Source organism: Xenopus laevis, chromosome 9_10L, assembly GCF_017654675.1.
Source record: "Xenopus laevis strain J_2021 chromosome 9_10L, Xenopus_laevis_v10.1, whole genome shotgun sequence".
NCBI lineage: Eukaryota > Metazoa > Chordata > Amphibia > Anura > Pipidae > Xenopus > Xenopus laevis.
Genome location: NC_054387.1, coordinates 44550766 through 44574432, shown reverse-complemented (window position 1 = coordinate 44574432; position 23667 = coordinate 44550766). Strand labels below are relative to the sequence as shown.

Here is a 23667-nt window from a genome sequence, read left to right as displayed (position 1 = left end):
ATCTCAAAGGGAGGTAGAATCACTGATTCAGATGGTTCTACAAACCTTAAATATCGAAGACACTTCGGCTACCGCGGAACCAAGTAAAAACGTTTTTAAAAAGCAGAAGAAGACTTCATATGTCTTCCCAGCTTATGAACATCTAGACCAGGTGTCCCCAACCTTTTTTACCCGTGAGCCACATTCATATGTAAAAAGATTTGGGGAGCAACACAAGCATTAAAAAGTCCCTTGGGGTGCCAAATAAGGGCTGTGATTGGCTACTTGGTAGCCCCTATGTGAACTGGCAGCCTACAAGATGCTCTACGTGGCACTACACTTAGTTTTTATGTAACCAAAACTTGCTTCCAAGCCTGGCATTCAAAAATTAGCACCTGCTTTGAGGACACAGAGAGCAACATCCAAGGGGTTGGAGAGCAACATGTTGCTCATGAGCTACTGGTTGGGGATCACTGATCTAGACTATATACTTAAGGCACAATGGAAAATTCCAGTCCGCAAGGTTCAACTGTCTAAACGTTTTTCACAGACTTATCCCTTCCCTCAGGAAGCTACCAAGCTCTGGTCTTCCCCACCAGCTGTGGACCCACCAGTGTTGCTTCTTTCGAAGACCACAACCATACCCGTTGCGGATGCAGCTTCCTTTAAGGACCCCAAAGACAGGAGATTAGAGGGGTTCTGTAAAGCCATTTTTTCAGCGGCAGGAGTGGCTCTGCAACCGATCTTTGCCACAGCTTGGGTTTCAAGAGCAATGGAGATATGGGTGGAGCAAGTAGCACAATTCATTAGGTCCGAGGACCCGTCAACAGACCTCCTTTTGTCGCAGATTGCTGACGCTAACTCTTACATCTGTGAAGCAGCACTGGATGCAGCAAAACTAGTTGCCAGGGCTTCATCACAATCCATTGCAGCCAGACGTTTTCTATGGTTGAAAAATTGGTCTGCAGATCTCACATCAAAAAGAACTCTGGTCAGCCTTCCTTTTATGGGAAAACAGCTTTTCGGACTAGAAAAGATAATTTCACAGACGAAAACCGCAAAACAGACCCAATCGGCCCTTTCGTCCAGGTCAAGGCCAAAGACAGAGAGCACAAACAGAAAAACACCAGACTTCCAATCGTCCCAGATATCCAAACAAACAGAGCCACAACTGGTCCTTGACCAGAAACACAGCAAAACCATTACAGGAGAAATCCACCTCTGCATGAAGGTGCCTTACTAGGCGGACGCCTAAGAAACTTTTGGGAGGTGTGGAAATGGAGAGTCCAAGACCCTTGGGTACTGAAGGTAGTATCTCACGGCTACCTCATAGACTTTATACAAATTCCACCAAAAAGATTCTTTATGTTACGAATTCCCTCAAGGGAGCCAAAGCGTTTCTAAAAATTCTCCCAAGACCTCTCTTCCTCGGGGGTCATACAGCAGGTCCCACAGCTAGACAGGGGCAGAGGTTTTTATTCCAACCTGTTCATAGTTCCCAAAAAAGACGGATCCTATCGTCCTGTGCTAGATCTAAAGGCAGTAAACAAATATGTCAAAACAGCACTTCAAAATGGAATCCATACAATCGGTCCTACTATCACTAGAGATGGGGGAATACATGACAGTCATCGACATCAAGGACACGTATCTTCACGTGCCGATACATCTCAACCACTACAGATTCTTTCATTTCTTCGCTGCAGGAGAACATTGCCAATTTGTGGCACTTCCCTTCGGACTATCCTCAGCACCGCGAGTCTTCACAAAAGTTATGGCAGCAGCTCTAGTAGACCTGAGACTCCAAGGCATTGGAGTCATACCATACCTAGACGACCTACTTGTTAAGACTTCGTCCCACTCCCTAACCACAAGTCACCTACAGACAGTAGTAGACAGACTGACTCATCTAGGTTGGCTCATCAACTACCAGAAGTCAACATTCACACCAGCTCAGCGGACAGAATATTTAGGTCTTCTGATAGACACATCGCTGGGGAAAGCTTTTCTCCCACCTGCCAAGATAGGTCCTTCTGATCATTCAGAAGGAGAAATATATACCACTACGAGTAGCAATGAGAGCACTGGGGACAATGGTAGCATCAATCTCAGCGGTACTGTACGCTCAGGCACATACAAGACCACTGCAGAGGTTGATTTTACGGCATCGGAGACAGAAACGTACGGAGCTAGAACGCAGGATACTCGTAACGGATCCAGTTCAAGCATCAATGAAATGGTGGCTCCAGCCATCCACACTACAATCAGGAAAATTGTTTCCCAACCATGCATGGACAATAGTAACAACAGATGCCAGCCTACAAGGATGGGGAGGAGTCCTGGAGCAGCTCACTGTCCAGGGCAAATGGAACCCAGGGGAAAGATCTTTCCATCAACATACTGGAACTGAGGGCAATATGGCTCTCCTTGTCCCACTGGACCCACATTCTGAAGGGTCGACCGGTGAGAAGCAAAGACCCGTTAGCGTCAGCAGTAGACACTCTAGTAGCTCCGTGGCCTTTTCACAGGGCGTCTACCGCTGACCGTTCACGTCAGCGGTAGAAGCTCTAGTAGCTCAGTGGCCTTTTCACAGGGTATACGTGTTCCCACCACTCGCCCTGCTTCAGAAGAATAAAGGAAGAGAGAGTAGAGGCAATACTGGTGTCTCCATTCTGGCCTTGCAGACCATGGTTCGCAGAACTCATGCAGCTAACAGCAGACACTCCATTCCGACTTCCGATCAGGGAAGATCTTCTAACACAAAGACCGATTGTCCATACGAATTCTCCACGGCTGGATTTAACGACGTGGCTCTTTGATTGAGGCCTTGATGCTTTCCAGATCTGGAGTACCACAAGAGGCTTTACCTACCTTATTGAAAGCCAGAAAGCTTGTTTCAGCCCGTATTTACCACAGAGTATGGAAAAGCTTCATTGCATGGTGCGAGGCTAACTCCCAAGAACCCACAAGTAATGAATGAGGCAAACATACTGCGTTTTCTTCAGGAGGGACTGGATAAGGGGCTAGCCCTTAGCTCATTGAAGGTCCAAGTATCTGCTCTATCCATTTTCTTCCAACACCAGTTGGCGTTACGCCAAAACATCAAGACGTTCCTACAGGGTGCTCTGAGACAGGTACCACCATACAGTCAGCCAATTCCTCCATGGGAGCTTAACCTAGTACTATCGGCAATCCAGGAACAACCATTTGAACCAATCACGGACATTCCCTTGCTTATACTGACGATAAGACAGTATTTCTACTAGCTTCACTTCAGCTAGAAGAGTGTCTGAATTGGAAGCTCTATCCTGCAAATCTCAGTTTACAGTTTTCCTTATGGACAAGGTAGTTCTTAGACCGACACCGTATTTCCTTCCTAAGGTGGTGTCGGAATTCCACCTTAATCAGGACATTATTCTTTCTGCCCAAATCCCAAGACACAGATAGAAAAAAAGTTGCACACATTGGATGTGGTTTGCACTCTAAGGATGTATATTTCTGTTACCAAGAGTATAAGAAGAACTGACAGTCTCTTCATCATTCCGGAGGGACCAAGGAAGGGCCTCCGGGCATCGAAGACAACAATCTCCAAATGGATCAGTTCTGCCATCTCAAAGGCTTATGTAGCTAAAGAGACCTCCACCCTTTCAGATTCAAGCTCACTCAACCAGTTCTCTAAGCACTTCCTGGGCGGTACGCCACCAGGCTTCCACTGATCAGATTTGTAGGGCTGCAGTGTGGTCATCACTACACTTTTTCCAAGTTCTACAAGATACACACCTTCTCCTCAGCAGAAGCAAGCTTTGTGAGAAAGGTGCTACAGACAGTTGTTAAATGAGCACTGGGGTGTAAGTCCCGCCCTCGTGTAGCTTTGGGACATCCCCATGGTGCCTGTGTCCGCCAATCTAGGCAAGAGAAAAATAGATTTTTATACTTACCGTTAAATCCTTTTCTCTTGTCCTACATTGGGGGACACAGGCCTTCCCTCCCTGATTAAAAATTCTAGTTCAAATATTACAGTTCAAGCACACAGTTGAAGTGTGACATCATAATGTATATAGTTTATAAGGGGTGAGAGTTCCTCTTCAGTTTGCATGTGGTTTTAGTAGGGTTATCCTTCCTTCTTCAGCCCGAAAACTGAGGGTAGAGGAAGTAGGCAGGGGATGAAGCCCAGTGCAGGCGGAGGAGCTTCGTTAACTGTTTAGTGTCCATCCTCCAAGCAACAGGATCTTCATCCCCATGGTGCCTGTGTCCCCCAATGTAGGACAAGAGAAAAGGATTTAACGGTAAGTACAAAAATCTATTTTTTTTTTAATGTCCATAGTGCTTAATCAATTTAAAAGTTTTCAAAAATTCAAGTTTCTTGCTTGTATCCAATAATGAACAAATTAGGAACTGCCCATTTCTAGGCCTACCACAAATAAGCTTGATAACATGTTCTAATGTATGGAAGGAAAAAAGAATTCCCAATAATCTTACCATTAGCTGTTCATATTAATGTAACTATGTTAGGGCTCAGAAATCTGTTATCTGAAAAGAAATAAATAAGGCATCAGAATCAAGAAAAAAGAACAATGTCAGTAAAACAGTATCTAAAGTTTATACACATAGTATGAACAAAGCAACATTGTTACATTTTTATAGAAAGCATTTCACACTCCAGCTATTGTTCAACCCTTTTGGATGGAGCGTATCAAACGTCTTAATCCAGTATGCTTCCCTTTGTAGTATTCTCTTTTTCGGGTTCCCACCTCTATTTTGGGGTCTAATCACCTCCAGAATAGCCCACTTTAGCGGAGACTGATTATAGTTAGCAGTGTTAAAGTGTCTAGACACCGTGGTATCTGTAGCCGTTCCCTTTTTATAATTTCGTATGTTATCCTTGTGTTCTTTAATGTGGGTCTTTACTGCTCTTATTGGTTGGCCTATATAGGCTAATCCACAGGGACATTTAATAAGTAAATCACATTATTTGTATCACATGTGGCGAATTGTTTCAATTTAACTGGAGTACCATTTGCAGGATGGCATGTTGTATCTCCTTTAATAATCTAGGAACAGCAGTTACAATTTAAACAAGCATATGTTCCAGTTTTGGTTGTCCCAAGAATCTCTGGGTTCCCTTTAATTGGGGGGGGGGGGGTTACCTCTGATAGACAGTATGTCTCTGAGTCACCTGCCTTTTTATGTAACTGAACACTGGAGGATTTGCCAGAGCACTCCTAAGTGTTTTTTCCTTTTGTAATAGTGGCCAGTACCTGTAAACAATCCGTTCTATTTCTTTGCTCTGGGTACTATACTGACTTACAAATGGGAACATTTCTGTTGTTTTTTTGTTTATATGTGAGTAACTGTTTCCTAGGCATCTTACCCACTTCTTTGGCACAATTCTCAATATCTTTTGATCTTTACCCTTTTTTAATAAATCTCTTGTTTGAGGGTATCCAATTGTCAAGTTATACTTTTCCTCTTCAGAAATGATCCTGCGTGCCTTTATAAATTGGCCCTTAGGAATTGCTCTAATCACCTTATATAAAAGAACACTAACAACAAGTTCTGCATTGATTGCTTTCTCTCAGCCTCCTAAATAGGGAATGCTCCTTTTTTTATGTTGTATACTACATTTAGGGGGAGTGTCTCTTTAAGTAAGTTGGATTATTTTGGACCCTAAACGAATTTTAATAAAATGGTTCAATTTGGTCAGCTACTGGAGTGCTGCTTTAAGAATCTGTTATTTCTCTGCAGTACAATCATTTGTAATAATCTTTGTATAAACTAATTTTATCCTCTTTCCCCATAGTAAATCCTTGAATAAAGAGTATGAAGAGTATGTCCTTACTAAGGGAGACTTTGACGAGCGGGTGTTTCTGGGTGTAGATGCAGACGAGGAGATTGGAAGTCCCAGAAAATTTGTTGAATTTCCTATAGGAAACTGCACTCCACGGAAACAAATGGAGTGCAACCTGCAGCAACATTTTGAAAAGGTACATGTTGGATAAATGGTTGCACAGTACCTGTGCTTGTAAAATTGTTTACTTTTACTGTGTTTTTGAGTTAAGGGCCCAGACTGAAGGCCAGTTAGGGTGAGATTTGGGGTGAGTGCTTATTTGTGCCTTGGCTACCCCTGGAACTATAGCAAGGTAACTGTTACCCCAATGTTTCTCTACATCTATAACCTTATGAGCTAAGGAGGCTCAGCCTGAAGGCCAGTTAGGGTGAGATTTGGGGTGAGTGTTTATTTGTGCCCTGGGTACCTCTGGCACTATAGCACGGTGACTGTTACCCCAATGTTTCTATATATCTGTAACCTTATGAGCGAAGGGGGGCCAGCGTGAAGGCCAGTTAGTTTGAGATTTGGGCTGATTGAGGAATTTTGTTATACCTATCTATTCTCACAACAATAAGACACTTGGAATTTTTCACTTCATTTTGCAGAAAAGGTCTTTTGCTCCATCTACTCCTCTGACTGGTAGGGGTTACCTGAAGGAGGAGCAAACTGTAATCACACCTGTTTCGTCAGCAACACAATGTGTTAGTAGGTTACAGAGCATGGTGGCAGGACTCAGAAATGCTCCAAGTGAGCAGCTAATCGAAGTTTTCAAGTAAGCTCTCTACATAGCTTTGTCCTATTTGTGATACAAAGAACTGTGAATATAAAGGATATCTGTTGTTCATTATTCATTTTTATTAACACACTCAATGTTTGTGTTATCAGGTCATGTGTTAGAAACCCAATAGAGAATGTATTGAATATAGTCCGAGATATCGGACTTCGATTCGTCGATCACTATACACAATCCACAGAAGACCAACCTGGGTCTCATATTGGTGAGTTAAGAATTCCTATTTATCAGCTGTTTACTCTTAATTGCAGGTTTGATATTTATAACCTTAAATGGGGGCAAAATATACCAATATATTTTTGTTCAAAATAATTCTAAATCATTAACTGCCATTTTTTCCCCCCACTTTTGCTTTGAATAACTGTCACTGATCCTACTTAGTGGACAGTTTATCTTCATTTGTTCAATAATAGCTATTTTCTTGTTTGATAAGTCAGAAAATAATTGGGTAAGCATATTTCATATAACTACATTGTTTGCTGCTTTTGTTTAAGCAAATTCATTTTTGCTCAGTTGTGAATTCTGTGGATCATGAAATATGGGCAGTCTCAGTCTCTTGCTATTCTCTTGTATAGATTTTGCAGTCAATCGGTGGAAACTGGCTGAAATTTTGTACTTTAAAGTACTAGAGACCATAGTTGTCCAGGAAAGCAGGAGACTTCATGGGAAAGATTTGACGGTAAGAAATAAATTTGATTTTACATGGTTGACCCAGTTTATAGTTATATTCCCTGACTTGGTAGCATGTAGTATACAATACTTTTGATTCCTTGTATTTAATGATTGCTTTTAAGATGAGAAACTCACAATGTCTTAATGTGCATGGTATTGCCATTTTAATCTAAAGCTAAATATCTCATTCACCAAAGACACAATATAAGTTAATCCTGATTTCTCGGTCGTCTCTGGGGGACACGGGTACCTTAAGGGTTAAACGCCATCCTCCAGGAGGCAGGACACTTAAATTATTCAAAAAGGGGTGTCTGGGTCTCTAGCTTAACCCCACACACTGTGCTTATTCCAATCAGTTTTTTTAAGTGTCCTGCTACCGGGAGGATGGACAGCTTCTCTCATGAAGAAGTTTTTTTCTACAAAATTTATATATTATAACAACAACATCACATTGGACGACAGGGGCAACCCAGGAGCAGGAGAAACCCTTGCAACCTGGAGGGTTGCCCCCTACGAGGGAATAACATGGGCCAATACTGACAGCCCAGAAAATGCTGAATGAGCACATCAGACAAGCCTGCTTCCCACAGGGAACAGAAGGTCTGGACGGTGGATGCAGAGAGGAACACATCAGTCATCCATTCTCTCTCTCAGCTCTTCAGACTCTAATACCAACACCACAGTGGATGCAGGGAAGCGTTTCCTACCTCACTGCCTTCCACCCCCGCCTTCTCACAGCAGCCACACATAGGAGAGCGCTCACAGTGCTCCTTGTGAAGGCAGCTCCCAGGCGCAGAATCACAGGGCAAGAGCACGAGGAGGACACAACAAATCATCCCTTGCGGCCGGTGCGACTCCCTTAAAAAAAAAAAAAAAAAAACCACAAACAAATTTACAGAGTTTGGCACGCGTCCGCAGAGGGAAGGGCACCAGCACACTCGGCACGCCTCCCATTCAAGTGTACAACCCCAAACAAAGTCTGTCTCAGCCAGGGAACCCAGACTCGCAGGGCACATCCCAGAGCACAGGAGGAAATACCTCACAAGAGGCAACAGCACCACTGTGGGCCATACAATTGTCGCAATCCCTGGCAACCCTACAGGGACTTCCAGCTATTGCTGATAATCTAGTCAAGGTATTATCTAAACTGAACCACAAGCATACAGGCAAGCACAAGAGAGCAGATAGCCTTAAGATTGATGCCGCTCCACATAACCGTTCAGACGCATCATCAGCAGATCAAAACTCTTCCCAGTCAGAAGGGGAACTCCCTCCATCAGATGCATCCTCAGAGGAGGAAGAGATCCAAGGGGAGGGCAAAGATACAGACACACAACATGACATTGACTGCATTTTTAATCCAGTCCTCGACATTCTGAATATTTCACAAACACAGAAAGAGAAGAACGAAGCCACAGGACTCTTCAAAAGGCAACACAAATTTTATTAATTACCAAAGTAACTTATGGATAAATGGTCTAATCCTCCAGTAATAGATGCACCAGTATCGCAACTGTCAAAATCTGCCACGTAACCGGTTACTGATGCCGCAGCATTTAAAGATCAGGCGGATGGAAAGTACTCTAGAGCAATTTTTTCTGCATCTGGCTTAGCACTACGACCATTACTAGCTTTGGCGTGAGTATCAAGAGCCAAACAAGCCTGGGCGGAGGCTCTCCTCAGAGATACTCAACAGGGCGTCCCCAGATCGGATCTCCTTTCATCCATTTTTTTCAATCGTGGACGCATTAGCACACCTATGTGACACTACGTTAGATGCCTCAGCCAGGCCATCAGCACTTTCAATAGCAGCAAGGCGGACCCTGTGGCTCAAAAGTTGGTCTGCAGATCTCTGCTCTAAGAAATCACTTCACTTCTGTTCAAGGGACAAAGACTATTTATTTGGTGAGGAATTAGAAAAAAATATTTCTCAAGTGACGGAGGAAAGAGCACCTTTCTTGCTCAATCAAAGAATAGAACTACGACCTCCAGACGAGGATGGTTTTTTCGAGGCCAAGTTTCCCTCGAAGAAGCAATTCATTGCAAAGATCACATTTTTGATCCAAAACAAGTGACCGGGGATGACCAACATGGAAGAACAATAAGCCCCACAGCAAGCCTACAAACAAAAAATCGACAACGGCCTGACGGGGCACTCCCTCTGGAATCAAGGGAACAAATAGGGTTCTACTACGATTCCGGGGGGCATGGACCTACCACTCTTCAGATGCCTGGGTGAAAGAGAGAGTATCAGAGGGTTATCATATCGACTTCTTCGCTATTCCCCCCCCAAAAAGTTCTTAAAGGAATTGTTCAGTGTAAAAATAAAAACTTTGTAAATAGGCTGTGCAAAATAAAAAATGTTTCTAATATAGTTAGTCAAAAATGTAATGTATAAAGGCTGGAGTGATTTGATGTATAACATGTCAGTCAGAACACTACTTCCTGCTTTTCATCTCTCTTTTTTTACATTGACTGGTTACCCTGGCTATCAGGCAGTAACCAATCAGAGACTTGAGGGGGGGGGGCACATGGGTCATATCTGTTGCTTTTGAATCTGAGCTGAATGCTGAGGATCAATTACAAACTCACTGAACAGAAATGTACCATGTGGCCCCCCTTCCAAGTCGCTGACTAGCTCAGAGTTATAGAGCTGAAAAGCAGGAAGTTGGATTCTGGCTGTTTTATTAGACATCTGTTCACTCCAGCCTTTATACATTACATTTTTGGCTAACTAACTATATAAGAAACATTTTTTATTTTGCACAGTCTATCTATTTACACAGTTTTTATTTTCACACTGAACTATTCCTTTAATGTCAAGTTCCCATCAACAGCATCAAGGCCCAAGCCTTTCTAGACTGCATCTCCATGATGGAGGGATCGGGAGTAAGAATACCAGTCCCCTCACAAGAGAGATTCTCGAGATTTTACGCAAATCTCTTCATTGTTCCGAAGAAGGATGTGTCATTCAGACCAGTGCTGGATCTGAAGCTACTAAACAAATTTGTCAGATTTGTCATTTTCAAAATATAAACCCTATGATCAGTAATCAGGGGAATGGAACAAGGCCAACTATAAATTGGTCTAAGTCCAAGTTAATTCCCAGCCACCAGATGTCATTCCTTGGACTGGAATTCAACACAATTTCTCAGATAGTATCTCTCCCACACAAAAAGCAGAGAAGACTCAGAGAGCAGGTCAAACATCCGCTTCACACTCAGAAAACAATACATGCGGAAATGAGAGTACTAGGAGTGATGGTCTCGGTAATAGAGGCAATACCATTTGCACAGATGCACCTGCGCCCTCTACAGGCGAACATAATGGCGGTGTGGAAAGGGGGACCCTATCCAGAGTTTTCTCGCTATCTCAGCCAACCAGAAATTCTATCATCTGGTTGCTAAAACCCAGCACGGGACAATATGGGGCTACACCAGACTGAAATGTCATAGCCATGGATGCCAGCCTCCGGGGATGCGGAGTGACCTGGAACAACAGCACAAGGACCATGGTCTCCAGAAGAATCCAATCTTCCGATAAACATACTGGAACTGGGAGCCGTAAAATTGGCACTAGATCAATGGTCACAGCTGCTTCAAGCGAGACTGGTACGGATGCAAAGCGACAACGCAACAACTGTGGCATACATAAATTGGCAGGGAGGAACCCGCAGCAAAGCAGCCCTAGCAGAAGCGGAAAAAATACTCCGCTGGGCGTAAGCCAACAGGGTGAGACTGTCTGCAATCTGACAGTAAAGCAGATTACCTCCGTCTAAATTGCTTAGACGCAGGAGAATGCGGGTTGCATCCGGAAGCGTTTGCCAAACTAGTTCATCACCGAAAAGTCCCAAAATATTTTGCCCAATGCCGAGATCCGATTGCATCAGATAGACGTCTTTCCACTTTTTCCTATGTTACTTCGGGTACTGAAGAAGATCAGGCAATCACAACTCACAATAATTCTGGTGGCACCATACTGGCCAAGAAGGACATGGTTCTCGGATCTACAGGACATGTTGGTAGATCATCCAATACGATTGACCCCCAGAAAAGACCTCCTACAAGGTCCGATAGCCCACCCCAACCCGGGTCTATTCCTTTTGACAGGGTGGCTGTTGAAACAGCCATCTGGCAGAAATAAGGACTATCAGAAGAGGTCATTACAAAGGTTAAAACTAAGTAAGCCTTATCAGAAAGGTCCATCTAAATACACCAGTAAACCCCCAAAGTAGTGCTGCTCTGAATCCCCTGTCAAAAGAAACACTGCATTTCTTTCCTTCTATTGTGTACACATGGGCTTCTGTATCAGACTTCCTGCCTTCAGCTTAAACCTCATTGCCCTGGGCAGGAGCATGCCCAGTTTGCTCCTCTCCCCCCCCCTCCCTTCTCTACTGTAATCTGAGCCCAGAGCAGGGAGAGACTCAGGCAGGAAGTGATGTCACACCATGTTAATCCTGCAGCTCCTATCCTAAACAAACAGAGAGTTTTTAGAGCTTTTTACTCAGGTATGGTAAAACATTCTACAGAATAAATATAGCATTCTAGCTTGCACTATTGCAGCTAATCTATTGGCAATAAAATGCCTCCCTAGCTTTCCTTCTCCTTTAAGGTAGAAATCTCAGCCTTATCAGTATTATTCCAGTCAGGACTGGCGCTAGATTCCATAAGGATATTCAGGGAGTTCAACATTTACGACCTCTGTTTCACCCTCCAGTTCCAGGGTGGGACTTAAATCTGGTACTCGAAGCGTTAATCAAGCCACCTTTTGAGCACATGGGATCAATCTCGGAGTCATTACTTATAATCTCTTCAGCCAGAAGAGTGTCCGGGTTGAGCGCATGTGAGGCGCCCTTCCTAATTTTTAACAAGGACAAAGCAGTACTAATAACTTTATCCTTCTTACCTAAAGTGGTATCTCAGTGTCACGTAAATCAGGAAATTGTAGTGCCAACATTGTGCTTTGATCCAAAGAATGACAAAAGAACGGCGACTCCACAAGTTGGACATAGTTAGAGCACTCTGCTGGTATATAGAAAGATCCAAACACTTTCGACATTCCATCCTTGTTCCTGATTCCAGTGGGACCCAAAAAGGGTCAGGCAGCTTCCAAGACGACCATTGCAAGATGGGTCAGAGAAACAATACGACCAAAGGAAAGACGCCACCAGTGCAAGCACCAATGCGCAAGCTCACTCAACAAGAGCAGCAGGAGCTTCCTGGGTGTGGCGCAACTCTGCCTCAGTGGAGCAGATTTGCAAAGCGGCTACTTGGTCCTCAGTCCACACATTCACAATTTTACAACCTTGACACGTACTCCTTAGCCAAGGTGGCATTTGGCCGCAAGGTTCTGCACTCTGTAGTGCAGTAAAGTGTCAATACAATTCTACTCTTCCCACCCATTGTTCTGGGGCTGCTTTAAGTTCCCTGTGTCCCCCAGAGATGACAGAGAAAACAAGATTTTTGATAGTCCCCGTTTAATCTGTTTCTCTGTAGTCAATAGGGGGGACACAGGACTTCCCTCCCTCATGAAAATTGTTGACCACGTTGGTCCAGGGTGGAATATGCCTTCTGTTTGTTTTATGCCATCATTATTTTGGTTATTATTCATTTATAATCAACAGTCTGGTCATTTCCCTATGGGACCAGACTGTAAATTATATCCTTATAAACGGTGCGATCTAACGTCTGAACGCTCCTGTTATAACAGGGGTCCCCGGGCTGCCGAATTTGACGCATCACGTCCGAATTTGACACGGTCGCGTTCAAATTGAACGCAGACGAACCCGAATTGGACGCCGGCGCACCCGATTTGGACACTGGCGACCAGAATTGGACACCGACCCCCCTCCCAACATTTCAAACAAAATGTAGATTATAACGCATAATGTACCCCCTACTGTAATTTATAAAGATATTAGAAGTCACCTCGGAGTTATGTGACCTGTATAAAATCACTCGGCCTTCGGGCTCGTGCTTTTATATGGTCACAACTCCTCGGTGACATAATATCTTTATAAATTACAGTAGGGGGTACATTATCCACTATATTATAGCAGTATCTTTGGTACAAACTGATTGGAATAATCACAGCGTGTTGGGTTAAGCTGGAGATCCAGACACGCCCCTTTCAAATAATTGATAAGTGTCCTGGAGGATGGAGCTTAACCCCTAAAGTCCCTGTGTCCCCTCTATGGTGAGTATCAAAAATCTTGTTTTTGCCACCAACACCCTAGGCAAAATCGCAGGTTTCAAATGTCCGATAATAGGGCTCTAGGTGAGGAGAGACAGCATGAACACATTGGTTTTTTTTTTTAAATATTTCTCGTGGCACAGTCAATAAGAAGCGAATCACTGGGGTTTAAGAAAAATGTCTTATGCAGTGGGGCATAATTAATTGTTTTGCTTTGACAGTCTTTGTTTCTTAAACGAGGTTAAAAACACAATTTGTATCCAAAGATTATTAGGTTTTATCATTTATTTTTAATCTTGCATGCTTTATGTATTTTTTTTTCAGGCTCTATTAGAGCAAGACATCTTTCATCAGTCACTTATTGCCTGCTGTTTGGAAATTGTCCTATTTGCTTACAGTTCTCCCAAGACCTTCCCCTGGACCATTGAAGTACTTAAACTGAGTGCTTTCTACTTCTACAAGGTACGTGCTGGACACCACAGCTGAATAAAAGTAAATAGCACAAGTTGATGTTCTCTGCTTACCTTGCTTGCCTGTAAAATGAAAAATTTATTTTACTTTTGAATGGAAACTTTGTTATTGGGGAGCAGGGATGCCCCAGCAAGTCCTACCCTTGACACATGATTCCAACCTGAATCCCCTTTAGGTAATAGAAGTGTTTATTCGCTCTGAAGATGGGCTGTCACGGGATATGGTAAAACACCTCAATACCATTGAAGAACAAATCTTGGAGAGCCGTGCCTGGACCAGTGATTCTGTTCTCTGGGTTCATCTTGATGCTGTTGATGATGTGCCAACCTGTGAAGAGGTATGTGAAATATATCCCGCACCTTAGACCGTATTCCCAGAACATACATTACGTGCATATTTTTATTCCATCATCTGGTTAAAAAGCTTCCATCTTTCTTGCCACTGCTGAGGTGCCTTCCTAGTTGGTGTTGAAACATTGATTTAGATTCAGTGGAAAATAGTTTTTCTTTTTCAATTGTTTTGAAATTGAGTTGCTTTTTTTTTTTCATGTCATAGGTAATAATACCCAGCAACTTTGAAACTGGAAATGAGGCTTTGGTGGGCCACTTGCCCATGATACCTGCATCTCCCATTGTTCATCCTCGTGTGAAAGACCTGGGGGGATCATATAGGCGAGGTGAGAAAATGGGCCTATGGTAGTGAGGTCATCCACAATGATAGAGATCATACAAGTAAAATAATTTTGTGTTTGCGTATGTGATTTTGCACCTGAGAGCAAATATTTAATGTATTGGTTTTGGGGGGAAAATTTATTTAATTTAAATTCTGAATAAGTGTTTTGTGTGCTTGACTGGTTATCACTACTACTTGTCTTTGCTCAGTCAGATCATTATCACACATAAATGGTGATTTCTGCTGTACGAAATGGCAGTATGTTCCATTTCTTAACTTTTGTTTGGAACATGGATAAAGGTTATGTCTGTCTATTAGTAATGACATTTATCATTGGAATTCTGTTTTGCTATAGACTGCCAGCCACTCTCGCCGATTTCTGTTCATGACCGTTACAGTTCACCAGCTGCTGGTAGTGCCAAGAGGAGGCTCTTTGGAGATGACTGCCCAAGGGAACCAGCTGCTGATAAAATAACCACACCTGATATCACCCGCATAAGGATTGCAATAAGCCCATCTCCTGTTAAAACTGTCCATCCTATCGGACATGCAGTTGCCATACCTGTACAAGGTAATTACTGGATCTTAAAAGGCGAAAGCTTTAATCTTACCTCTCTAGAATTAGGCAATTTGGTCACTGACCATTTCATTTGTCTTCAGTTTCCGATTAAATCCTATTACAATGTTTTTCCGTTATCTAGCATTACGTGTATCTGTACCAAATACTATATGGCAGAGGTTTCAGATATTACGATCAGAATAGTGCCCTAACCACCATTCGATCAGGGCATGCATTAACTTCTCAATACCCATGAGAAGGTTACAAATCTATAAATTATGAGGTTACAAATCTATAGAATAATAGGTGTTACGGGGTGCCCAGGGCATGACATAAGCACTTACGCTTAATCTATTGTGCCCTGTTTATTAAATGGCATCCACCTGGCTGTGTAAACAAGATGGATTTCAGGCCACAAAAAACAAAAAAAAAAAAAAATATATATATATATATATATATATATATATATATATATATATATATATATATATATATATATATATATAATTTTTTTTTTTTTTTTTTAATTTTTAGGCTAAAATCAGACTTATTCAGATTGTGAGAGGTCAATGCCATTGATGTCACTGACTGCACACATGGGCTTATTATATAAAATGTTACGGTGACCTTAGCCTAACTTTAATTACAAATGCAAACAAAGAACATCTCTTTTAATCCATTACTGCTGCTACTTATTAGGCGTGGCACTTGAAACTGGCAAGAGCCTTTCTGTTACGATGAAAACGTCTCCATCGCAAAGTGAAAATTCTGTTCCAGTGCCTTTAACTGCACAAGCCCTGATCAGCCCGCTTACGAAGCATCAGTTGGGTAGAAATCTGGAAACCTGTCCCACATCAGCACGCAAGCCCAAGAAAACGGGCTCTCTGGCTTTGTTCTTCAGAAAGGTAAGGCTAAAATATATTGTTGACAATGATTGACTTGTGGTTACATATGAGCCTTTAACTGCCAGCAATGCAAACTCTGTTTTTACCTTGTATTCACAAGTATAGGCAGAAAGCATGATGCCAGGCAACCTGCTTCATAGATTGCTGTCTAAAGCTGGCCATAGATGTAAAGATCTTTAAAAGATTTTTTTTTTATCGTGAGACCATGATTATCTCGAAACTATCGTTTAAATGTACGATGTGTCCATCAAATAAAAAGACCATTTCAGGCGATATTAGCAGCAAAACTGAAGGGTAGCTGCCTGCTTGGCCCTGCAAATATAGATAGATTGCACTGGGACCGACAAAGATTTTTTTTAACTTGGTCGATCAATTTTCTGACAGATGTCGGACAAAAAAATCATAAGATGTGCGATCATTCGAATCCCACTAAATTCACGATAATTTGACGGATTGGTCTGCAAAGAAAAATCTTTGCCTCTATGGGGACCTTTAAAGTTAAAAGTGAAACAACTCTAAATTCTTTCACTTTGTTTACTCCAGGGATTAAACAGTTGATTATTGCCCTGAGCCCTCATTGGTTTACACAATAGCATAAAGGACAATTCCTTTATTTTGTTCCGACAACTCTGTGTGTTATTCACACATTTAACTAACGCTTCCAAGCTGATTGCAGTTGCTGTTTTGGCAATTGTTGATTGGAAACCCATGGCATTCTGTGTCATGTAAAGGCAGTGATTATATTCAAAACAAAGACTTAAAATTACACTATCCATTCAACTGAAGACACTATGGGGCAGAGTTATCAAGGGTCGAATTGAGAATTCGAAATTAGAATTTGAGGGGTTTTTTTAATGGTCAAAACTGCCAAGGGAGTTATTCAAACTCATTTCGAGTTTTTCAAAAATTTCGAGACTTATCAAACTCGAGCACTTTAAGAACTCTAATTCGACTATTCACCACCTAAAACCTGCCGATGTCAATTTGCTAAAAAGACCATTTCAGGCGATATTTGCAGCAAAACTGAAGGGTAGCTGCCTGCTTGGCCCTGCAAACATAGATAGATTGCACTGGGGCCAATAAAGATTTTTGTTTTAACCTGGCCGATCAATTTTCTGACAGATGTCGGACGAAAAATCATAAGATGTGCAATCGTTTGAATCCCACTAACTTCACGATAATTTGACGAATTGGTCGGACTTCGCTTAAATCGGTCGTTCGGCAAAGAAAAATCTTTGCCTCTATGGGGACCTTTACAGTTAAAAGTGAAACAAATTTAAATTCTTTTAACTTTGTTTACTCCAGGGATTAAACAGTTGATTACTGCCCTGACAGGAGCATTTATTCATTGTCTTACACAATAGCATAAAGGACAATTCAGAGTATTTTGTTCCAACAACTCTGTGTGTTATTCAAACATTTAACTGACGCTTCCAAGCCGATTGCAGTTGCTGTTTTGGCAATTGTTGTTTGGAAACCCATGGCATTCTGTGTCATGTAAAGGCAGTGATTATATTCAAAACAAAGACTTAAAATTACACTATCCGTTCAACTGATAAAAATCTGAAGAAACTATGGGACAGATTTATCAAGGGTCTAATTGAGAATTAGAAATTCGAATTTGAGGTTTTTTTTAATGGTCAAAACTGCCAATTTGAGTTTTTCAAAAATTTCTAATAAAATTTTCTACACTTATGATACTCTAGCACATTAAGAACTCTAATTCGACTATTCGCCACCTAAAACCTGCCGATGTCCATTTGCGTTTTTTTTTTCAGAGAAAAATCTCGAATCTAGTTCAAATTAGATTTACGTTTCGATCCTTATTCACCTGAATTTGAAAAAAAATTTTTTTTTAAAAAAAATGCATGAATCTAAAATTCGACCTTTGAAAAATCTACCTCTGTGTAATGTTGAAAATCGCCTGTTATAAGAGAACGTAGAGATGTCTGAACACTGACTCGCTTGAGACTGAGCTAAAAGCACAAGAGTGGAAGAACATAGGCTTGTATTTACCAGGAAATATATAAGCCAGGATCATTTAAATGCAAATGTTCTTACAAATAGCAAATACTTTGCTAGAGTTTTTATTGTAGAGTTCAGAAAACTGTGATATTAAACTGCAATTCCCAGGATTTCTTGTGCAAGATGTTGAAGTTTAGCCATGTAATGATTCTTGATGGTTTTTGTGTCATGCTCTTTTGAATGGCCATAGAATTTTTAAACTTTGTGCTGCAGATGTATCACTTAGCTAGTGTCCGTCTCCGTGACTTGTGCCTAAAGCTGGATGTGTCCAATGATTTGCGGCGGAAGATCTGGACTCTGTTTGTGTACTCGCTTGTCCATTGCACAGACCTAATGAAAGACAGACACTTGGATCAGCTCCTCCTCTGTGCTGTGTACATAATGGCCAAGGTAAGCTTTTCTATTTGACAGCAGCTTTAACACTGCAAAGGAGAACATTATCTGTTGTGAAATGCCCTTTCTGTTGTCAGGGCAAAGAAAGTTCAGTTATAATTGATGTTTACAAATGATTTTGCTCTAAGTTTAGTACAAAATGCACTTACTGATCAAAATATTTTAGTAGGCTGAAAAAGTATAGAGCGCAGCAAATCAGCATTCATCTGGATCATATCCTGGTTGGCTTTCAGACTGTTGCTGCCATGGCAAATATTCCTGTGTATATATAACAAAGAGCTCTCCAGTTGATTAATAAAACTTCATTAGATATTTGTATTCTTTATGATGAATATATAAATACATTTTTTTTTTTTTTTTAACTTAAGATCAGTAAAGAAGAGAGACTGTTTCACGACATCATGAAATGTTACAGAAACCAGCCCCAGGCAAATAGCCACGTAAGTGAATTGTGTTGCTCATGACATATTGTTCAGTTATTTATATTGCTAATCATTAATTTTTCCTTGTTTCTGCATTTTTTGGATTTCCCCTTGCATTATTATTAATTTTGAAAACTAAAAAAAAACATGTAAAGCGTTGCATAACATACATGCTTCTGTTTCTGTTATGTTACAACTTTTGACATATTCACATTCAATTGAGGGTGTGTCATTTTGTTTGTGCCCGGGACACACACGCTCACACACATTCTCTAATTTACTCACACACCCTCTCGCTCACGCTCACACTCGCACACACTCTCGCTCACTCTAATTTACTCACGCTCACACACTCGCTCCAATTTACACAGACACACACACACTTGCTCCAATTTACACACAGACACACACACTCGCTCCAATTTACACACAGACACACACACACTCGCTCCAATTTACATTCGATGCTCCATTGAATGGACATGAGTCTGTATGTGATGTTCTGAATTTTTTAAGTATTCCTTGTTTATAAGAATACAAACCACATCAATTTGGGGCATCGTCTTATTATGTTCATTTTAAGGGCTGTCCTACTTCATATTGTTTTGTTAATCTTCACTTTTGAATGTGTTCTAAATTACACAGGGCAATCTACTGACCTCATCTTAATGCACTTGCAAATTTTGATCATATGAAAAGCCTTCTACAGTGACGATTGATGTAGGATCCGCTAGTATTTAAGGCTTGGGAAGCAATTTTAATACTCTTAGCTGTAGTTCTAATGATTAACCCAAACCTAACCTGTCTCTAGTGCCATCTATAGCTTTTCAGGCTCTCAAGTACACTGGGAAGAGTCACTGTCTCTTGCTCCTAACTGATACAGTATCTGGACTTTTATTTTTTTATTTATTTATTTTTTTGTAGGTTTATAGAAGTGTGTTATTGAAGAGGTTACCTCAAGCAAGTGAAGATGAAACCAGCACAAGTCAGGATGTAGAGATGACTGCAAGCAGTAAGTCACTGTTTGGGGTCATTTTCTAAAACACACAATGGACCATCTACAGTCTAATTTCCATGTAGATAGTCCTTTTAAAGTTGGCAAAAAATGGTCAGATATTAAGTTGTACCACATATAATGACTAAATGTTATTGTTTGATCAATGGTCTGCAGGCAATCTCTCAACATTGAAACTTAGTAGCAAGAATGACCAGACCAATAGCTTGTTTGAGCGCTGATTGGTTCCAAATAGATCACTTAGACATTTGTCATGCTTTGGGCCCACACATGGGTGCAGACCTCAACAGATCAACAATATTAAATTGTCATTTCCCTTTCTTTGCAGATTCCAATGACTCTCATCCAACCCCCAGTGGTTTTAGTGGCAGCCCCTGTGGCCAGGCAGAGCGAGGAGATCTCATAACGTTTTACAACAATGTCTATGTAGAACGTGTGAGATTATTTGCACTAAAGTTTTCCAGCAGCACTCAAGACCATCTGGTAAGCTAGTTACATTTCTAAGGGCCACACGTGCAGTTTAAAGGAGAAGGAAAACCTAAAAATAAATAGGACTAAATGCCATGTTTTATATACTGAACTTATTGCATCAGCCAAAAGTTTCAGCTTCTCAATTGCAGCAATGATCCAGGACTTCAAACTTGTCACAGGGGGCACCATCTTGGAAAGTGTCTGCGACACTCGCATGCTCAGTGGGCTCTGAGCAGCTGTTGAGAAGCTAAGCTTAGGGGTCGTCACAAATTATCCAGTAGAAAATGAGGTTGGACTGTCATACAAGCCGATGCTACAGGGCTGATTATTAAATTCTGATGTTAATTGCACTGGCTTCGGTGCGGCCATGTAGTAATTATTTGCATTAATTACTAATCAGCCTTATACTGTGACTTTGATTTCTTTTCTATGTGTACTGTATGTTTTGTAAGGGTCCCTAAGCTCAGTAAGTGACAGCAGCACAGAGCATCTGCAGTGAATCAGCAGAAAAGAAGATGGAGAGCTACTGGGGCATATTTGGAGACACAGATCTTTACTGCTAAAGGGCTGTGGTTGCCTAGATTTGGTACAGAAGCCCAAAACATAACAGACAACATTTCTGGATTACTTCTTTAGTTTAACTTTCCTTGTCCTTTAAAAAGTTGTCTCAAAATAAATTTTTGAGTGCGATTAAGAGAATTTTGTGAATGCTATGTCTTTACGTCCTTCCTTGGTCAACAGGATTTGAAAACCAATAAGTCAATATTAGAATCAAGTGACATGCCTGAAAGCTGATCGGCAGCAAAATAATCATACCATTCAGCATTGTTAATGTTAAGGCTGGGATTGTTTCTGATTCTAATGCAGCTTTGTTTACCATTGTTCATGTTAAAAGGCTTTGGCAGCAGGTTTGCACTTCCTCAAATACAAAACAGGTGCAAAATGCACTGGCACACTAGTAAACTACAGCAAAAAAAACAAAAACATTGTGTATTTATGTGCCATACATGGTGTGATTATTTTTTTTTTTCTCTTTAGGTGGATGCACCTCCTCTTTCCCCATTTCCCAGCATCAAGCAACAAGCTATTTCTCCCCGCAGAGTATCCCAGCAACATTCTATTTATGTGTCTCCCCATAAGAACAGTGGCAACCTGACTCCCCACACAGCCCTCCTGTACAAGTTTAATGGAAGCCCTTCAAAAGTAAGTTATGGCCTTACTGTCAGCATTTCTATACAGTAGAATAAAGGGAGGCATGACTGGTGGCTGTGAAGCTGATGGGTTGAAATGATTTTGTTTGTGCTTATGTTGTTGAAAACGCAAGTACTCATTTCATTTTTTTTTTTTATTGAAGAGCTTGCAGGACATAAACAGCATGCTCAAACAGGAACAGAGGAGTCGGAAGCGAATCATTGCTATAGACAGCGACACAGAGTCTCCAGCAAAGAGGCTTTGCCAGGAAAATGACGATGCTCTGCTGAAACGCCTGCAGGATGTTGTGAGCGAGAGGGCCAACCATTAGGTGGATTCTGCCCATTGCTGTTCATTGGTTTAGGCCCCTTGAAAAGTTAAATTTAGTTCTGTTTTATATGAATCAGTCCCAGTAGCCTTTGAGCTTGACCCCCAAATTCAATTAGGTGTTGATGAAGACTCTGCTTGCACATATGAAACTATGTACTAGCACTGTCTGCAATCTCACTTACCCAGATGGGTAATGTCCCTGCAGTTGGCTGCCAGGCTCTTTGGTGGAAAACTTCTCAGCTACAGTCAGTCACGTGACAACTGCACTGCTGTTTCCATGGATTTACTCCGTTTTATCAGTTTCTACTCAGCATGATATTTTTAACTATTGTGATAAAGCAAAGCACATCATTCTTCAGCCTTGTCCCTATTGTGTGTTTGTCAGGGTTCTGGGCTGTAACTACACTGCCAGTGAAGGCGCCCCCTAAAGGACTGGATTTTATTATTTCCTGCAGTAGTGTTTTGTTTTTTAGATTTCTTGTTAAAAGCAATGCTTTGTGCAAGTACTTTTTTTGTTTTTAATTTGTAAACACTATTTTTCTGGGGGACACAGGAGACCAGTGGGGTTAAGCTCAATCCTCCAGGAGGCAGGGCATTTGATTGACCGAAGAAAATGTGGGGTGGTACCTGGATGTTGTTTTTCAAGTGTCCTGTCCACAGGAGGTTGGAACTTGGGTCTCCATCTGAAAGGAAGTCTTCAGTCTGCGAATAGTGCTGACCCCAGGGTCTAGGCATGGAGCAGGGGTCCCTGCCTCCTAAATTTTAACCTCCAGGATCGGTATAATCAGTCAGGCCACCCAGACCACCACCTGTTCTAACTGCGGTGTGCTGGTTTTCTGGTCAGGTATTTCTGTCCTAATGTAAGTACAGTCTAAAACTGGCACGACTCTCTACCCCCCCCCCCATTTGTTTTGCTGTCACCCTGTGGGTTGAAGTTCAACCAAGATTTGACCGACTTTAAAAAAATCTTGCTGGTCAATTATTTTAGCGCTATATTTCTATTCATTGTACCGACTTCATTGAAAAGGAGTATAAAAGTTTTGCAGTGCCTTTTCTGTGCCGTTTTTTAACCTGCTCTAGGTGCCTCCGTTCTGATGCCTTTTACGTAACCTAAAATGAGTTGCCGTGCTAAAACACCTGTGTGAACCTTTGCTTTGCCTTTTTGAGCTTAATGAAATTGTGTAGCATCTACACATTTTATGGTTTGCTAGCACCTTTTTTTAAATCTTCCTGTACAGAACATTGTAATGTACATTATAATGTCACTTCCATTCAGATGCACCTTGTCCAGAATTTGTCCTGTTATAGCTTCTAACATGTACCCTTTAATATGGTTCACAGAGGAGGGGTGAAATCTATGTAGCCTCAGATCCAGTGTATTTCTTTCAACATATCTATAGTGAAGATTGGAGGGTATATTCCATAAATGTCTATATAAAATGCCCATGTTGTGTAAATATGTAAAATAAAATGTCCTCTACCTTACTGGCTGCTTGCACAGACTTTTTTTGGGGGGGGGGGGGGTTTAAACAATCCTAATAGCAGGAAGTGAGGAGGAGCTGCAACTGAACTGCCTATGCGCTGTACACTGGACTATATGGTGCCAGCTCATGGGCCATTAAATATACATTTAATATGGGGGGGGGATCTTGGACCCCCAACCTAAACAGTGTGGGGACTTGTTTTATGGTCCTGGCCCCTTTTAGTTTTTGGTCCATTTACTCCTGAGCTCCTGTCATCCCACTGT

General features: G+C 41.5%; 1 protein-coding gene across 4 annotated transcripts in view; it reads left to right on the top strand.

The window, feature by feature from the left end:
* Positions 1 to 23405, top strand: part of rbl1.L (retinoblastoma-like 1 L homeolog) — a 33499-nt gene extending 10094 nt beyond the window's left edge. For 3 of the 4 annotated variants that reach the window (XM_018234247.2, XM_018234250.2, XM_018234249.2), the window contains 15 exons: positions 5780 to 5963; positions 6415 to 6581; positions 6695 to 6807; positions 7178 to 7281; positions 13791 to 13928; positions 14113 to 14274; positions 14493 to 14613; positions 14965 to 15180; positions 15868 to 16073; positions 18312 to 18488; positions 18860 to 18931; positions 19838 to 19925; positions 20257 to 20411; positions 21438 to 21602; positions 21754 to 23405. In XM_018234247.2, coding sequence (XP_018089736.1) covers positions 5780 to 5963; positions 6415 to 6581; positions 6695 to 6807; positions 7178 to 7281; positions 13791 to 13928; positions 14113 to 14274; positions 14493 to 14613; positions 14965 to 15180; positions 15868 to 16073; positions 18312 to 18488; positions 18860 to 18931; positions 19838 to 19925; positions 20257 to 20411; positions 21438 to 21602; positions 21754 to 21921 — 2236 coding nt within the window. In that variant the 3' untranslated portion in view covers positions 21922 to 23405. 4 annotated transcript variants of the gene reach the window in all.
* Positions 23406 to 23667: the final 262 nt, after the last annotated feature.